We start from the raw sequence: 16,418 nt of genomic DNA, 5'->3' as shown, positions 1-16,418 counted from the left end.
AACACATGAAAAAAAAAAAAAAGCGTAAAAAAACTCTTGCATTTCAAAATCTACCTCCAAAATCCTGAAGGAATTTGAGGCAGATTTTTTACTGCTTGGCAAAAAATGCCGAGACCGCTCCAAGCGACAATTGGGTTTTATTTAGTGGTTTATCAATAAGATCAATTTTAAAAAAACAACCCAGAAGTTTGTGTCTGATGAAAATTTCCAGCCTGAATAGAAACAATCCATAATATAAAAAGAATTAGTCAAAAAAAAAAAAAAAATACATATATTATAAAAATCACTACTTTCCAATATCTATTTCATGTGATTAAATATTTTAATGAATCACAGATCTGTGAATAAAATTCTACTGACATTAGGATCCAGATACAATACTCCAGGAGCCAATTTGGAGCAATAAAAACAATTACGGCCATCAACAGGTTAAAAAAAAAAAGAAAAAAGGGAAAAACACCCCCCAGTAGAAAGCATGTGTGTTGGCTACCTGGCTCCTTACATCTGTCTGGTCACGCCATGTAAGTTGGTAATAAAAATTTATATTATACACCATAAATTTTAAAAAAGCCATTTTGCAGTGTGGTTATTGTCTATGTTTTTTACAGATAAAACACATGAAAAACATGTTTCACCTGTAAAAAAAAATAAAACAACGTTCAGCTAATACGCGCTTCGCAACGCTGCATTAATTTGTGGTAAACCCCCATGCAGTTTGGCCACGCAGCACACTACCGCTATATATCAACCCAGCCTTGGAGCTGGGCAAACTCTTGAACCCTAAACTGTATTCAGGCACTAGAGGTGGGAAAACTTTTACATTGATCCACAATTGGTCTCCTCTTAGAATACATTGAGAAAATTCCATACGAACATATTTCTGGTTGATGTTTGTCACTGGATGAGAATACTCACCTGGTTGATAATCTCTGGCCTAGTGTTGGTTCTTCAAAATAGTAGAGATGAATGAACCAAAAATGTATCTTTTCATTGCACCTTTGCTAACGAAACGATTGGAAACAATCAACGGGAACCTCGGAATGGTCAGGATAGGGCAGGGGACATTTTATTTTCATCATTGACATAGATTAATCAAAGGCCCTATTCAGATGAGCGTTGAAAAATTTGTCTATTAGGAAAAAAATTGACAATTTTCCATCAGAGTTGAATAGGTATTGTGCGTTACGTCCGTATTGTAGTTGCCATCTGTTTTTCACATCCGACAATAATAAAAAAAAAAAAAAGGAGGAACCACTTGTACTTCCTGTTTCCTTTTCAGCATCTCCTAGCAACCCGTTCATGAAAAACGTACCCCTCTCAGATGGTGTCCATGTGCTTGTCTGATATTTTCACATACCCATTGACTTGAAAGAGCGAGTCTTGCGTGAGAATCGGACCAAAAACGTGAATGTCGCAACGTTCTCGAAAATCAGTCATGCGAATTGGCCCATTAACTTTAATGTGTCAGTGTACCGTATGTTGTCTGTTTTACACTCGGACGTGAAAAACTCTTGTCGGATTAGGCCCTAAAAGGTGGATTTTTTTTGTTTATAGTAATAAGAAACGTCATTTACTTTATAGGACACCAAATTGATCTAGGACTATTCCATGTTGATTAAAAACCATCATGAATGTGTATGTAAGCTCAAGAGGCTGTGTGTCTGCTTGACCTATCGTAGTCTGCAGAATCCACCAAAAATGGGTTGGATTTCAACACATTTAATGCTATTGCCTTAGACAAGCAGCGACAAAGGTGTACGGCAGATGCTTATCACTGGTACACGGTCATTCACCCAAAAAAAAGTTTGCACTGAGTTCTCATGTATATGGCGAGCTTAGGGCCTAAAGGGGTTGCCCACGACCTGTCAACTGATGACCTATCCATCGGATAGGTCATCAGTATATGATCGGAGGGGGTCCGACACCCGGACCACACACCATTCAGCTGCCTCCGGATGTTTTGAACGGTCTGCAGTAGTTGGAGCTGGAAGAAGATGGTTCAGTAAACGGAATAGCGTCCGAGCAGCAGCTCTGATCCTATTCAAGTGAATACAAGCAGAGCTATGCAGTGGTCGTTGCTATCTACTTCCAGCTCCAAGTACTAAAGACCGTTCAAAACATCTGGTGTCCGGAACAGCGGATCGGTGCGGGGTCCGGGTGTCAGACCCCCTCCGATCAGTTGTCCGGTTGTCGACAACCCCTTCAAAATTGCTGATTGCTAGAAGTAAAGGTTTGTTTCTAAAAGTCATGTGATCAATTCCTTACTCTGAAATGTAAACATTTAATAAGGACAGGGTTTAGGGTATTACATCCGTAGTTGACCATTTTAAAGGGCGTCATGCTATGCAGATATGTCCATACACCGGAAATAACATCACTAAGAGGATATATTCACACGCAAACGCAAAATACGGAGCGGTTTTCAGGCGAAAACAGCTCCTGATTTTCAGACTTTTTTGTATTAACTCGCGTTTTTTCGGACGTTATTGGAGCCGTTTTTCAATGGAGTCAATGAAAAACTGCTCCAAAAACGTCCCAAGAAGTGACATGCACTTCTTTTCGCGGGCGTCTTTTTATGCACCGTATTTTGACAGCGACGTGTAAAAGGACACCTCATGGGAAGAGAACACCGTAAACCCCATTGAAAGCAATGGGCAGATGTGTGTAGGCGTATTAGGGGCGTTTTTTCAGGCGTAAAACGCCCAAATTACGTCTGAAAACACTGCGTGTGAACATACCCTTAGAATGTAGTTCACTACTACTTCTTACTGCAGAAGCCACCTCAGTGAACAGCCCCTTTAAGTGACAAAGATCGTTGAGAACAGTTGGCCTTGTACACACAGTGCAGATTTTGATTCCAGAATTGGATTCAGGAGAGCAGATCATCAGGCCGTCCTGTATATATTTTCTCTGTATAGGTTCCGTTGCTAGTTTTGGTTTAAAAAGATACATGCAAAACTGCACTGTGTGAACAAGGTCTATTAATATTCAATCTGATGTATTTTTTCATCAGGTTTATCACTGTTGTTAGTAACCAAACCAGACACTGATCCAACAACAAGGAGCAACCGGAGAGCAGCCAGACAACAGTCACCTGCGCAACGGCAGACCAGGGCTGCTAATATTATACATGTAGGTGACACAGAAGTGATCGTTGGGGCAGACATTGCTCTGGACTTTGTCAGTCACACCATTGTAAAATGGTTGATTGGCTGATTACAGGTAACAGTAGATGGCATTCTACTACAGTGAATAAGGATAGAGTACAGGCTTCGCCCGGGCCGTATCCCTGGAGCCCGCATTATGTGATTACGCACAGGCCTGGGTGACAGGAGGCAGACGTGAGGCCTGGACAACTCAGCTCTATATCACCAGCACAGGCCTACACAGCGCCGGGCTCCACAGAGCTAGCAAGCCCCACCCCTCCAATCTTATGACCGGATACCGAAGCTCTCACCGTGTGTTCGTGTTCATCCGCCCGGGCGCATAGCGCCGACAAGCAGAGCAACAGCAGCCTCAGGGCTCTCATCCTGTCCTGGCGGCTGGGGACACACAGCGGTCAACGTCTCGGAGGTTCCCTCGGTAAAGCCGTCCTCCTCCTTCTCCTTCCGCCGCTGCAGATACTGCCCCTGTTCAGACACCCGCCGCCTCCTCAGCGGCCGCTCAGCCACGTCATCCGGCCACGGAGCTCTCAAACGGAAGTGCCTCACCTCCTGCCAGCATCCCGGAAGTGCACAGTGTGTGAGAGGGCTGGGGGCGGGGATACCTGTGCTAACACCTATGCTGAGGAGATCACACCTGACTGAGCCACCACGTTGGTCTTTTCATTTCCAGTTTTAAAAAAAATAAAGATTTCGTTATCTAAAAATACATCAGTTCAGGCCTTCTTGACCACCTGAATTCTCTAGTATCAAATTTACGATTTTGTTCTTCAATTAAGCCCAAAATTAAACATTTTAAGGCCCTGTTCACACGGAGATACTTTTCAAGCAGAAAAAATCTGCCTCACAATTCCTACAGGAACTTTGAGGCAGATTTTTACCTGCCTGCGCTTTTTTGCTGCGGTTTTAGCAGCGTTTTTCGTTCACAGCCATTGAAGCTAATGCAAGGATGGCAGGCAAAAAACGCTGGGAAACATGCTTGGAAACACTCACTGATGCCTGCGGACCGCATTTTAGTGCCGTGCACCCATACAAAGTATGGGAGCACGGCCCGTAAAATCAGAAAAGTAGGACATGCTCCATAATTACCGACACGGTTCTACGGTACGGACACCTATCCGTAGCGCTACGGAAAGTTGTACGCGGCCAATAGAACCGGACAGGTCCATAATTGTAGATCATATTATGGAGTTTTTTTACGGTCGTGTGCATGAGGCCTGACTCCCATTGAGGTCAGAGGCAAAACCGCAGAAAGTAGGTACATGTAGCTTTTTCTTCCTGCGAGCAGCTGAAATCAATGTGGGGCGATTTCTGACGTTTTTTGGCGCTGATTCCGACGCAGTTTTCAAGTCAAAATCAGCGCTGAAAACCGCAGTGTGAACAGGGTTTAACATGTAAAGCCCTGTACTTCAAGTGTCTGTTGTAGGGTACTTATCAGAAGCCATTGCATAAGGTAGTGAAGGTCGTCTATATATCCCAGTGTAGATGTCTAAGCCGGCGCCAATGGTAAACACTCAGTCGGGTGCTGCAGCATTTAAAAGGGTTGTCCCACTAGGATAGACCCCACTCCTTTTACAGCTTCACTGGTGATGAGGTAATTGCTGGAGGTGCCACTGCTGGCGACCGGCTCATATCACCAGGTGAAGCTGCTGTCATTTAAATGGCGCCCAGTGAAGTCAATGGACGATTATGCCAGTAAGAGAGCTGCCCTTTTGCAGTCATTCTCTTTTTTAAGGTATACACATGTGCTGGCAGGGCATATGGACAGTATGGACTGATTGGATACCCCTTTTAAAGGGACATACCTGTGTATAAAGCACTTACAGGGACATCTGTAACTGGCACACACTGTTAGGCCAGGATCACACACACAGTTTTAATGCAGTTTGTGAATCAGTTTTTTGAGCCAAAGCTAGTAGTGAATCCGAATGGATGGAAAGATCCATGACTTCCACAACTTATTTTCGGCCGTTTTTCGGCCCGTAAACGGCCGAAAAATCGGAAGCAGAATGCCTCCAAATATCTGCCTATTGATTTCAATGTGAAATACAGCGTTCTGTTCCGGCCGTAAAAAAAACCCCCTGCAAAAACGTGAGTTGCTAAAAAAAAAGGCTGAAAATCAGGAGCTGTTTTCCACTGAAAACAGCTCCGTATTTTCACCCGTTTTTAGTACACGTGTGAACATACCGTAATTGATGCGTAAAACACAGACAGCACACAGATGAGATTCACGCTCGTGTGAATGAACCCTAACATTTGGTTAGACCCTGTTCACATCTGCATTGAAGGCTCTGTTAGGGGCCTCTGTCGCTGATTCCGCAAAAAGTACCAGAAACACTAGCGCAGGCCGTCAATATTTGATCGGTGGAGGTCTCAGTGGTGGTGCCCCCAGTGATCAGATATTTATCACCTATCCTGTGTATAAGTGATAGATCAATTAAATCAATAAAGCAATTGCTCTGCTCTTAGGCTTTGGGGAAGCTGCTGACATCACTGTCCATATATGGACATCAGGATCAGCGCCGGAGTCCCTGGGCGGAGCTCTAGCTGCGGGGACTCCAGCCCTTTATGGAAAGTCATTTATGGACAGTGACTTCATGAGTTTCCCCAGGGCCATTCCCTGGGTGACGTATCCCACCGTATGCCATAAAGTGGGATACGTTTTGGCTGAATTGAACAAAATCCAGGGCATTAACCGGTGCCTGACCCATGGTTTCGTTCACTGTAATTCACATCAGTACGAATATCAGTTAACGCGCATAATGTATAAACGTGAATGCACCACTTTCTGTTGCCCAACCCTCGTTAATGGCGGGTGGCCCAGACTCCTTGGCTGTATGGGGCCCAGAAATTCCTGATTGCGGCCCTGATAGTATTATTGAGTTTATCTAAATTACAATCAAATTTCCCAGGTGTGGGACAGTTACAAAGCCTTATCTTCATGGATTAATCTGCCCTAATGCATTCATTTTGAAATTAGGTCAATTCCCTTAGTAATTGTGAAAGGTACCTAGAGTATCTAGGGATATCTAGGTATCAGACAAGGAGGGTCAGTCGTGAGATATTTCAGAAGGGAAATAGCAGACAGGGCACAAGCAAGATTACAGGGTACATTGCAGATTGTATGATCATGATTTTTTTGCTAGCTACACAATTTATACAGCGCCCCTTCTTGTCAGCAGGTAGGTACCATTTGGCTGTTGAAAGTAAATGCTGGACAGCAATACAAATCCTACATCAGTCAGTGAATTTTAACAGCTCCCCTGCTCTGCTTTATATAGTTTAGGGTCAAAAGTTTAGGGTCACTTAGAAATTTCCTTATTTTTGAAAGAAAAGCACAGTTTTTTTCAATGAAGATAACATTAAATTAATCAGAAATACACTCTATACATTGTTAATGTGCTAAATGACTATTCTAGCTGCAAACGTCTGGTTTTTAATGCAATATCTACATAGGTGTATAGAGGCCCATTTCCAGCAACCATCACTCCAGTGTTCTAATGGTACATTGTGTTTGCTAACTGTGTTAGAAGGCTAATGGATGATTAGAAAACACTTGAAAACCCTTGTGCAATTATGTTAGCACCGCTGTAAACAGTTTTGCTGTTTAGAGGAGCTATAAAACTGACCTTCCTTTGAGCTAGTTGAGAATCTGGAGCATTACATTTGTGGGTTCGATTAAACTCTCAAAATGGCTAGAAAAAGAGAGCTTTCATGTGAAACTCGACAGTCTATTCTTGTTCTTAGAAATGAAGGCTATTCCATGCGAGAAATTGCCTAGAAACTGAAGATTTCCTACAACGGTGAGTACTACTCCCTTCAGAGGACAGCACACACAGGCTCTAACCAGAGTAGAAAGAGAAGTGGGAGGCCCCGCTGCACAACTGAGCAACAAGACAAGTACATTAGAGTCTCTAGTTTGAGAAATAGATGCCTCACAGGTCCTCAACTGGCAGCTTCATTAAATAGTACCCGCAAAACGCCAGTGTCAACGTCTACAGTGAAGAGGCGACTCCAGGATGCTGGCCTTCAGGGCAGAGTGGCAAAGAAAAAGCCATATCTGAGACTGACTAATAAAAGGAAAAGATTAATATGGGCAAAAGCACACAGACATTGGACGGAGGAAGATTGGAAAAAAGTGTTATGGACAGACGAATCGAAGTTTGAGGTGTTTGGATCACACAGAAGAACATTTGTGAGACACAGAACAACTGAAAAGATGCTGGAAGAGTGCCTGACGCCATCTGTCAAGCATGGTGGAGGTAATGTGATGGTCTGGGGTTGCTTTGGTGCTGGTAAAGTGGGAGATTTGTACAAGATAAAAGGGATTTTGAATAAGGAAGGCTATCACTCCATTTTGCAACGCCATGCCATACCCTGTGGACAGCGCTTGATTGGAGCCAATTTCATCCTACAAAAGGACAATGACCCAAAGCACACCTCCAAATTATGCAAGAACTATTTAGGGAAGAAGCAGGCAGCTGGTATTCTATCTGTAATGGAGTGGCCAGCGCAGTCACCAGATCTCAACCCCATAGAGCTGTTGTGGGAGCAGCTTGACCGTATGGTACGCAAGAAGTGCCCATCAAGCCAATCCAACTTGTGGGAGGGGCTTCTGGAAGCATAGGGTGAAATTTCTCCCGATTACCTCAGCAAATTAACAGCTAGAATGCCAAAGGTCTGCAATGCTGTAATTGCTGCAAATGGAGCATTCTTTGACGAAAGCAAAGTTTGAAGGAGAAAATTATTATTTGAAATAAAAATCATTATTTCTAACCTGGTCAATGTCTTGACTATATTTTCTAGTCATTTTGCAACTCATTTGATAAATATAAGTGTGAGTTTTCATGGAAAACACAAAATTGTCTGGGTGACCCCAAACTTTTGAACGGTAGTGTATATATATACACAGTATGCCCCTTTCTACTGCTCTGTGTTGTGGCTGAAGCGTGTGATTTCCGACCATTAATTATTTCTTTAACTCCCATAGTAGTGAATGCGAGCTACGCTGTTTCCCTAATTCATGGTCGGAAATCATACGTGTCACCTACAACACAGAGCGGCAGAACGGGGTTTAGAGGGCACCGTTCCAGAGATAGGTGTGGGTCCCTGGGGTGGGACCCGCATCTACCTGACATTTATAACATAACCCGTGGATATGTCATAAATGTGTCTGATGGGAAAATCCCTTTAATGTTCCCTCGTAGTATGAAAAATAGAATTGAGCTAGCACTTCAAAGTAAGGTAAAGTAATAAGGTTCCTTTGCACCATGATCCATGTGCACAACATTTCAGCCCTGCTCAATAGGACGTTTTTCTAGCAATGTGATATAGAAAGTAGTAGCAATTTATACACAATCAAATGATTAATAAATAGACAATTACAGATTTTATGTAAAAATATAGTGTAACATGTCATATATAAGATCAGAAATACATTAGCCTATGTGAAATCTACACGTGTCATAACCACAGTGATACACCAGTGTAAATATAAGTAGTATAAATACTGCTTGCCAAGTAGGCCAAACCTTTCTTGGTCTAAGATATTCCGCTAAAAATGTTGTTCAACCTGTTTGATTAGACTTTTGTTAAAGGTTTAATGTTATTGTTAATTTGAGATATGAGTCTATAATTTCCTATTTCTTGAGTCTTTATTAGGTTTATCGATTATGAAGGCTTCCATGTCTAACACTGCTAAAGAAAAGCCCTCACAGACTGGCCTTGGATGCCTTAAATGTGTTGTTTTATCAAGACAACCCCTGTTCATACACCCTATTAGGGCATATGGACGTTATTTATAATTAACTTATTTTGCCAAACCCCACCCGATGACTAAGGGCTTCTAAGTAAGTGAGCCTGTCCCTCTGGTGGACTTAAGGGGGTTTTACACTGAGCGATTATCGGGCAGACAAGCATTCATAGAACGCTCATTGCCAATAATTGCCCTGTGTAAACAGGACAGCGATCGGCAGATGAACGAGCAAACGCTCGAAAATCTGCTGATCCTATAGTTGTAAAGAAGTTAAATATTATCGCTGTCGGCAGCACATCTCCCTGTGTAAACAGGGAGACGCGCTGCCGACATGATAATAATGGATGGGGATGAGCAATCGGAGTAACGACCGCTCGTCCCCATCCATAGCTCCGTGTGACAGGAGCAACGAGTGCGGAGCTGTCTCATTATTTGGTGCTCGCTGCAGCGGCCAAAACTGGCCAATGTAATAGGGCATTTAGTCTCTCAATGTATTACATTACTTCTATATGGGGGCATAAACTGGGGTCCTAACTTCTACAAGGGGGCATAAACGGGGCCCATAGATTGTGTATAGCGGAAATACTCATTATAGATGTCCCAAATGCCATTAGCAAGGAGCTCAATTCTGGCATATGAATTGGGTTTAAGCATCTTTTGCCCAGTTCTGGACTGAAATCCTTCATTGCTTGAGTTGTATCTTTGGGCCTAACCTGCCTTTAGATGCCCTCTTTTACTTGTTTGGTATTATGGAGCAAGATCAATGGTCTTAACAAATTTTTCTACATGAATCCCCATTTCTAACCAGGAAGTCTATTCCTTTGCTGGATGGCTGACGCCACCCCTACCATTTTCCAATGGAAATCTCTGATTAATGCAGTGCTGTACCACAACTGCAAGATTTGGTCCTCCTGGTTAGGATCTGGGGACATGTTGGATCAACCCGACACATGATCCGCTTCTGGTGTGACTAGCCTGTTAAAAAGTTAATGTCTTAAAATGTAGATTACCTCCTGGGGCTATGCAATGGAGATGTTCAGATATCTTCAGGACTGAGCTATAGTTTTATCCCTCAGTCATTTGAATATGTGATTTGTTGCCATTGTATTCAACCTCACTTTTCTGATACCCCACAAACTCAATTGTAAAACTGTATTTAACCATTGATAACATATTGATGCCTTTCACTGTTCTTGTGAGTGATGCCTGTTACATCTTTTGTTTTGTTACCTTGAGTATGTTTGCACTCTATTCTTTGTATGTTACTGAAAAGTATACATAAATTGAAAATAAAAAAAACAATACAGGAGAAAAAGCACCCCAACATTTGTTACGCAATTTCTCCGGAGTAAGGAAATACCCTGTATGTGGTTGTAAACTACTGTTTGGATACATGGCAGGGCTCAAAAGTGAAGGTGCGCCATTTGGATTTTGGAGCGCATATTTTGCTGGAATGGTTTTTGGACACCATGTCACATTTGTAGAGCCCCTGAGGCACCAATACAGTGGAAACCACCAGAAGGGATCCCATTTTGAAAACTAAATCCCTCAAGGAATTTATCTAGGTAGTGATTGTATTAAGGTGTTTAATAGATTTTATTACAGTTGGGAATGAAAATGAAAAATAAACAACACCCCTCAAGGGATTTATCTAGAGAAGTGATTCCCAACCGGGGTGCCTCAACACTTCCCTAATCCACTGCCACCAGAATCCAGTATTAGAAAAAAATACTTGTAGCAGACGTGACGCACGGGCGTCTGCTATAACTAACGCCCCCGACGCTTACTTTACTTCCTATGTTTATAGCTAACGTGACGCATGCACCTCTGCTAGAAGTACTGCCCATTGCTTTCCACAAGAGCAGCCTGATGGAGTGGAGTGCGGGCACAGTAATGCTGTGGTCTTGGGCAGCGTAATTATGTGATTCCTTCCCCCACAGCAAGCATACTTTTGTGCCGCTACAATAACATCTCTATGATGTGATTGCATCGGTGTTATAGTATGCTTACTGCGGGGGAAGGTATTATCTTCTGTCTGCGGACCGGGTGAAGCTGAGCGGTGAGCAGCTGATGTGGAGGTATTTTTTTGCCTATCCTATGCCATGTGTTTTGAGGTGAGGGGGGGGTGGGGGGATGGTGTTGTTCATGGTGATGGTTATTTAACTGTGGGGGGGCTGATGGTCACTTTACTGGGGGATGCTGATGGGCACCTTACGGGGGGGTCTGATGGTCACTTCACTAGGGGGGCTGATGGTCACTTTACTGGGGGGGACTGATGGTCACTTTACTGGGGGGCTGATGATCACTTTACTGGGGGAGGCTGATAGTCACTTTACTGTGAGGGATGCTGATTTTTTTCCCCGGGTGGCTTTTGGCCACTCGCAGAAAAAAAAAGCAGCGTGTTCTTTCTTTCCGCCTCTGACCTCCCATTGAAATCAATTGTAGGCAGAAAAAACCTGTGACGCTCTTTTTGCACGAGTTTTTGCACTGTTTTTTGCCCATACCCCTCTGAAAAAGCCATCCACGCGAAACGCGCGTCGGGGTCCCTCCGTACTCGGGAAGTCACTGAACTACAGGAACTATATGGGTTAGTAGTACTATAGGTTTTACCTTATACCTTTTCTATCTGCCTTTCCTCTTGCGGCTCTACTTGCTGGGAAGATATGTCTTGCTTGACGTGGGCTTATGCAAACAATTCGTTGTCCTTTTTCTTTTGGAGTCCAGCATATAACCACTTACTTTGAATGCTACTATGAGTCTGGATGAATATATGACACAATTGTATTTACACTTTACATTCTGGCGTTGTTTTGCCTTTATTGATATTCAATCACCTTGAATTGATAATGTTTGCTTGAGCCCTAGTTTATCTGGTATAACGATCTCCTCCTTCCCGGAGCTGCATTTATAAGAGGTGTTTCCTATGTGTTCACTTTTGCCACTTGGGAGGTGTACAGGTCTTGGATTTTGTAGTCTAATTTTAATTGTATGTAATTTGTACTGTCCTAATAAAGTTTATTTTTCTATGCCATTGGCAAATTTATCCTAATAGTTTATGACTCCTTTGTTCTCAGTGTTTTCCACTCATAGGGTGTGTTTTTTGTAAGGCAAAAAAAATCTGCCTCAATATTCCTTCAGGAACTGACAGCGTTGTTTGACCTTTTTTTTGTGTTTTTTCTTAAGCCATTGAAGCTAATGCAAAAGACGCAGGCAAAAAAAGCTCCAAAAGGGCGCCGCAGGTATTTTCTGCCTCCTTTTAATTTCTATTGGAGCTCAGAGGTGGAAACCACTTGAGGACTATTGGCCCCCCACTCACAGTAAAATGACTATCAGCCCCCCACTCACAGTAAAATGACCATCAGCCCCCCACTCACAGTAAAATGACCATCAGCCCGCCACTCACAGATTGCCCCTGTAGATAGTGCCACACAGCCCCTATAGATAATGCCACACATCCCCTTGTAGGTAGTGTCACACAGCCTCCTTGTAGGTAGTGCCACACAGCCCCTTGTAGGTAGTGTCACACAAGCCCCCTTGTTGGTAGTGCCACACGGCCCCTGTAGATAATGTCACACAGCCACCTTGTAGGCAGTGCCACACAGCCCACTTGTAGGTAGTGCCACACAGCCCCCTTGTAGGTAGTGCCACACAGCCCACAGTAGATAGGCCACACAGCCCCTTGTTGCTAGTGCCACACAGCCCCCTTGTAGGTAGTGCCACACAGCCCCCTTGTAGGTAGTGCCACATAGCACCCTGTAGGTAGTGTCACACAGCCCCCTCATAGGTAGTGCCACACAGTCCTCTGGTAGGTAGTGCCACACAGCCCCCTGGTAGGTAGTGCCACACAGCCCCCTTATAGGTAGTGCCACACAGCCCCCTTGTAGGTAGTGCCACATAGCTCCCTTGTAGGTAGTGCCACACAGCTCACATCCCCCTTGTAGATAGTACCCCCCTTCCTGTAGATAGCGCCACTATAGCTCCCAGAAGGAGCGGAATCCCCCTGTGGCTGTAGATTCCGCTCCTAGAGCGCACCGCTTGATGTATCTGTCCATATATGGACAGTGACATCAGGGGCAAGTCCTGAAGCGGAATCCCCGTCCACAGAGTAGCTGAATTAATTAGTTTCAAGGTGTACACTGTACTGTATTTCTCCCAACTTCACCATAAACATGCACATTCGGCTCAGCTACATGTAGATGTTTAATTAAATGGGGAGAGGTGGAAGATACCACAGCCAGACACCTCTGGCAGCAACTTATCACCATCAGGAACAAAGCATTAGGCATAGTGATATCCAACTTTCTCAATCCCTCTCTGCCCTGTGTGCAACTTTATAAAATAAGAGACATACAGCTGTACGTTATAGGCACATATAAGTCAATATGTGCCGTCTTACAGAACTCTACCATACAGATCTGTGATACAGCCGTGTGCATAAGCATAGTTGCCAAAAGTCCAGAATTTGCAGAGACTTTACAGAGACAATCCCGGGACATTACTGTTTCGTCAAACCCGCCTCCTGTGACCCGGGCCAGAAGACCCTTAGTGGTGTCACTACCACCGGACATTGACCCGATGCCCCGGGCGACTGCCATATTCAATTTAATCTGTGTCCTCAGGGGGTGTGTGTGGCACTATCTAAAGGGGGTGTGTGTGGCACTATTTACAGAGGGCTGTGTATGGCACTATCTACAGGGAGCAGTGTGGGGCACCATCTACATGGGGCACTGAGTTCTGCCCTATCCACGCTGGTTTTTACGCTACCAGTAGTGGTCAGCACATATCGCCTAACCCTCTTTTTATTAGAGCTTATAATATGAAGGGCGTGGCTAGTGGATACATGCAGACCAATACTCGTAGCGTAAAAACCAGAGGGTAGCGGGAGCGTGGTGAAAATATCTTGGTTTGAAATGTATGCATTTGGAAACCCCCCTTTAAAAAACCTGTGTTTGCCCCTTGTTGGGGAACAGTTGCTAAGGCAGACTAGAGTGATGAGTCTTACAACGTAACGGCTGCTTGTACCCCGGTGTACAGTTTGTCACTGTAAAGGAGACAGCAGTGAATTATATGGAGGTGAGAAGTCCACGCGATATACCGACCACTAAGCTCCCATATAGGTTGTCACAAAGTTTCCCCAGACCCTAGTGATAAAGTGAGACATGACCTGTCTGTATACAACCAGATAACCAGAGAGACACTGGCCACCATGATCACTGTCAGCCAAGCTAGTGCAGAAATTTTTGTTTGTTTATTTGTATGCAGAAATTCCGGAAAGAAAGCCACGCCCATTAGCCACACCCACCAGATAAACTACGCCCATAAGACACACCCGATTATGTATAAGAGTTTAAAGAGGCTCTGTCACCAGATTTTGCAACCCCTATCTCCTATTGCAGCAGATCGGCGCTGCAATGGAGATAAGAGTAACGTTTTGTTTTTTTTTAAACGAGCATTTTTAGCCAAGTTATGACCATTTTTATATTTATGTAAATGAGGCTTTCTAAAGTACAACTGGGCGTGTTTACAGTAAAAGTCCATCTGGGCGTGTATTATGTGTGTTACATCGGGGCGTGTTTACTACTTTTACTAGCTGGGCGTTGAGAAGAGAAGTATCATCCACTTCTCTTCACAACGCCCAGCTTCTGGCAGTGCAGACACAGCGTGTTCTCGAGAGATCACGCTGTGACGTCACTCACTTCCTGCCCCAGGTCCTGCATCGTATCGGACGAGCGAGGACACATCGGCACCAGAGGCTACAGTTGATTCTGCAGCAGCATCAGCGTTTGCAGGTAAGTAGCTACATTGACTTACCTGCAAACGCCGATGCTGCTGCAGAATCAACTGTAGCCTCTGGTGCCGATGTGTCCTCGCTCGTCTGACACGATGCAGGACCTGGGGCAGGAAGTGAGTGACGTCACAGCGTGATCTCTCGAGAACACGCTGTGTCTGTGCACTGCCAGAAGCTGGGCGTTCTGAAGAGAAGTGGATGATACTTCTCGTCAGAACGCCCAGCTAGTAAAAGAAGTAAACACTCCCAGATGTACACACATAATACACGCCCAGTTGTACTTTTACTTTAAACACGCCCAGTTGTACTTTAGAAAGCCTCATTTACATAAATATAAAAATGGTCATAACTTGGCCAAAAATGCTCGTTTAAAAAAAAACAAAAAAACGTTACTCTTATCTCCATTGCAGCGTCGATCTGCTGCATTAGGAGATAGGGGTTGCAAAATCTGGTGACAGAGCCTCTTTAACTTCATACTAGGTTTGCACATGGACTTTTCTCCACATTCACACACCAAACCAATCAGAGTCTCAACCGCCAGAAAATATACCTGGCTTGTTGAGAAACTTTATTTGCCAATTTTAATTTTGTTCCAAAAACTTTTATTTTTTTTATTATTATATCAGTCCAAATAAATTGTCTGTTTAAGAGGTCAACTGTTAATACCCTTCCTAACATTGATATTGGTCTTATTGGGATCAAAATATGTATGTAAACCCAGCTTTTCTTTTATAGAAAATATGGATTTAGATTTAGGGCTCCTTTAAATTCACAAAGTTTTAACATTTTACACTGTGTCATCCAGGACAAATAGACAGATGCAAACCATACGACTTTATTGAGAAGAGGAAAGTGAGTGTATATTACACAGCTGTGAGATATGCTGTCAGATATATACTTGTGATAGACATATTAAAGAATAGTTAGTTTACAAGGAAATGCTGTATTAACAATTTAGAACTTGACCAAGTTGACTGCACCAATAAGTTATAGATTTCTTAGGATAGTGCTAAAGATCTGAGTATACATTAGTTAGACTTATAGATGAAGATAAACCAATATATACAATATTTTCGTTTGTACTGTGAAATAGAGATGTTACTCCAAGAAAGTAAAATTACTGGAAGAAACATAATGTAACTATAAGATACTGAAAATTTTGCCAACTACTGGGTATTTTTGATCTAGATGATGTAGGCAAATGTTTTATGTATTCATCCCAAAAACACCACTGACCAAGATGTCGAGGTTTGCTTTGAAACATCCTTTTATTCATAGCATCTTGTCCTCACAACGTCCTGTGGGTTTTTTCTATCATTCTACCAGTTCTGAATATTGGATTAGTGTACTTCACGCTGTTCTGGCTGGTTGACTTCATCCATATTAGATGGGAATCAAGAGGGAGTGAGCTGGACATAAAGCTCCAAATCTTTTTCCATTTTAGTCATTGATAGAGATGATATATTCCACACTTTCCAACACTGTGCAAGAATTGTAGTTTCTAGGCTGTTGGTTAGTAGGGAATGTCTAGTCTTCACAATGCCAACACTTATTCTCAATTTCGGCCTCTAGGTGGCACTGGAGGAACGCTTCTGTAGCCAGAGGTGGATTGAGATCTAGAAAGTTAGAAAAAGAAAAGAAAAATAGTTTTAATGCACCAAAGAACAAAAGTCATATATTCTAAGGCCCGGTGCTCCCTAACATTACTATCATA

At 43.3% G+C, this 16,418-nt stretch overlaps 2 protein-coding genes across 3 annotated transcripts in view; both read right to left on the bottom strand.

Annotated features, from left to right (window-relative positions):
- TM9SF3 (transmembrane 9 superfamily member 3) overlaps positions 1-3,735 on the bottom strand; it is a 37,194-nt gene extending 33,459 nt beyond the window's left edge. The window contains exon 1 of the mRNA XM_075841503.1: positions 3,458-3,735. Coding sequence (XP_075697618.1) covers positions 3,458-3,529 — 72 coding nt within the window. The 5' untranslated portion in view covers positions 3,530-3,735. The remainder of the gene's footprint in view (positions 1-3,457) is intronic.
- An 11,805-nt stretch (positions 3,736-15,540) lies between these two features.
- Positions 15,541-16,418, bottom strand: part of PIK3AP1 (phosphoinositide-3-kinase adaptor protein 1) — a 124,769-nt gene continuing 123,891 nt past the window's right edge. For both annotated transcript variants that reach the window (XM_075841493.1, XM_075841494.1), the window contains one exon: positions 15,541-16,320. In XM_075841493.1, the coding sequence (XP_075697608.1) occupies positions 16,260-16,320 (61 nt within the window). In that variant the 3' untranslated portion in view covers positions 15,541-16,259. The remainder of the gene's footprint in view (positions 16,321-16,418) is intronic.

The sequence above is a fragment of the Rhinoderma darwinii genome, chromosome 11, assembly GCF_050947455.1.
Source record: "Rhinoderma darwinii isolate aRhiDar2 chromosome 11, aRhiDar2.hap1, whole genome shotgun sequence".
Taxonomy (NCBI): domain Eukaryota; kingdom Metazoa; phylum Chordata; class Amphibia; order Anura; family Rhinodermatidae; genus Rhinoderma; species Rhinoderma darwinii.
The sequence above is the reverse complement of the archived record's forward strand: the minus strand, read 5'-3'. Positions and strand labels throughout refer to the sequence as shown.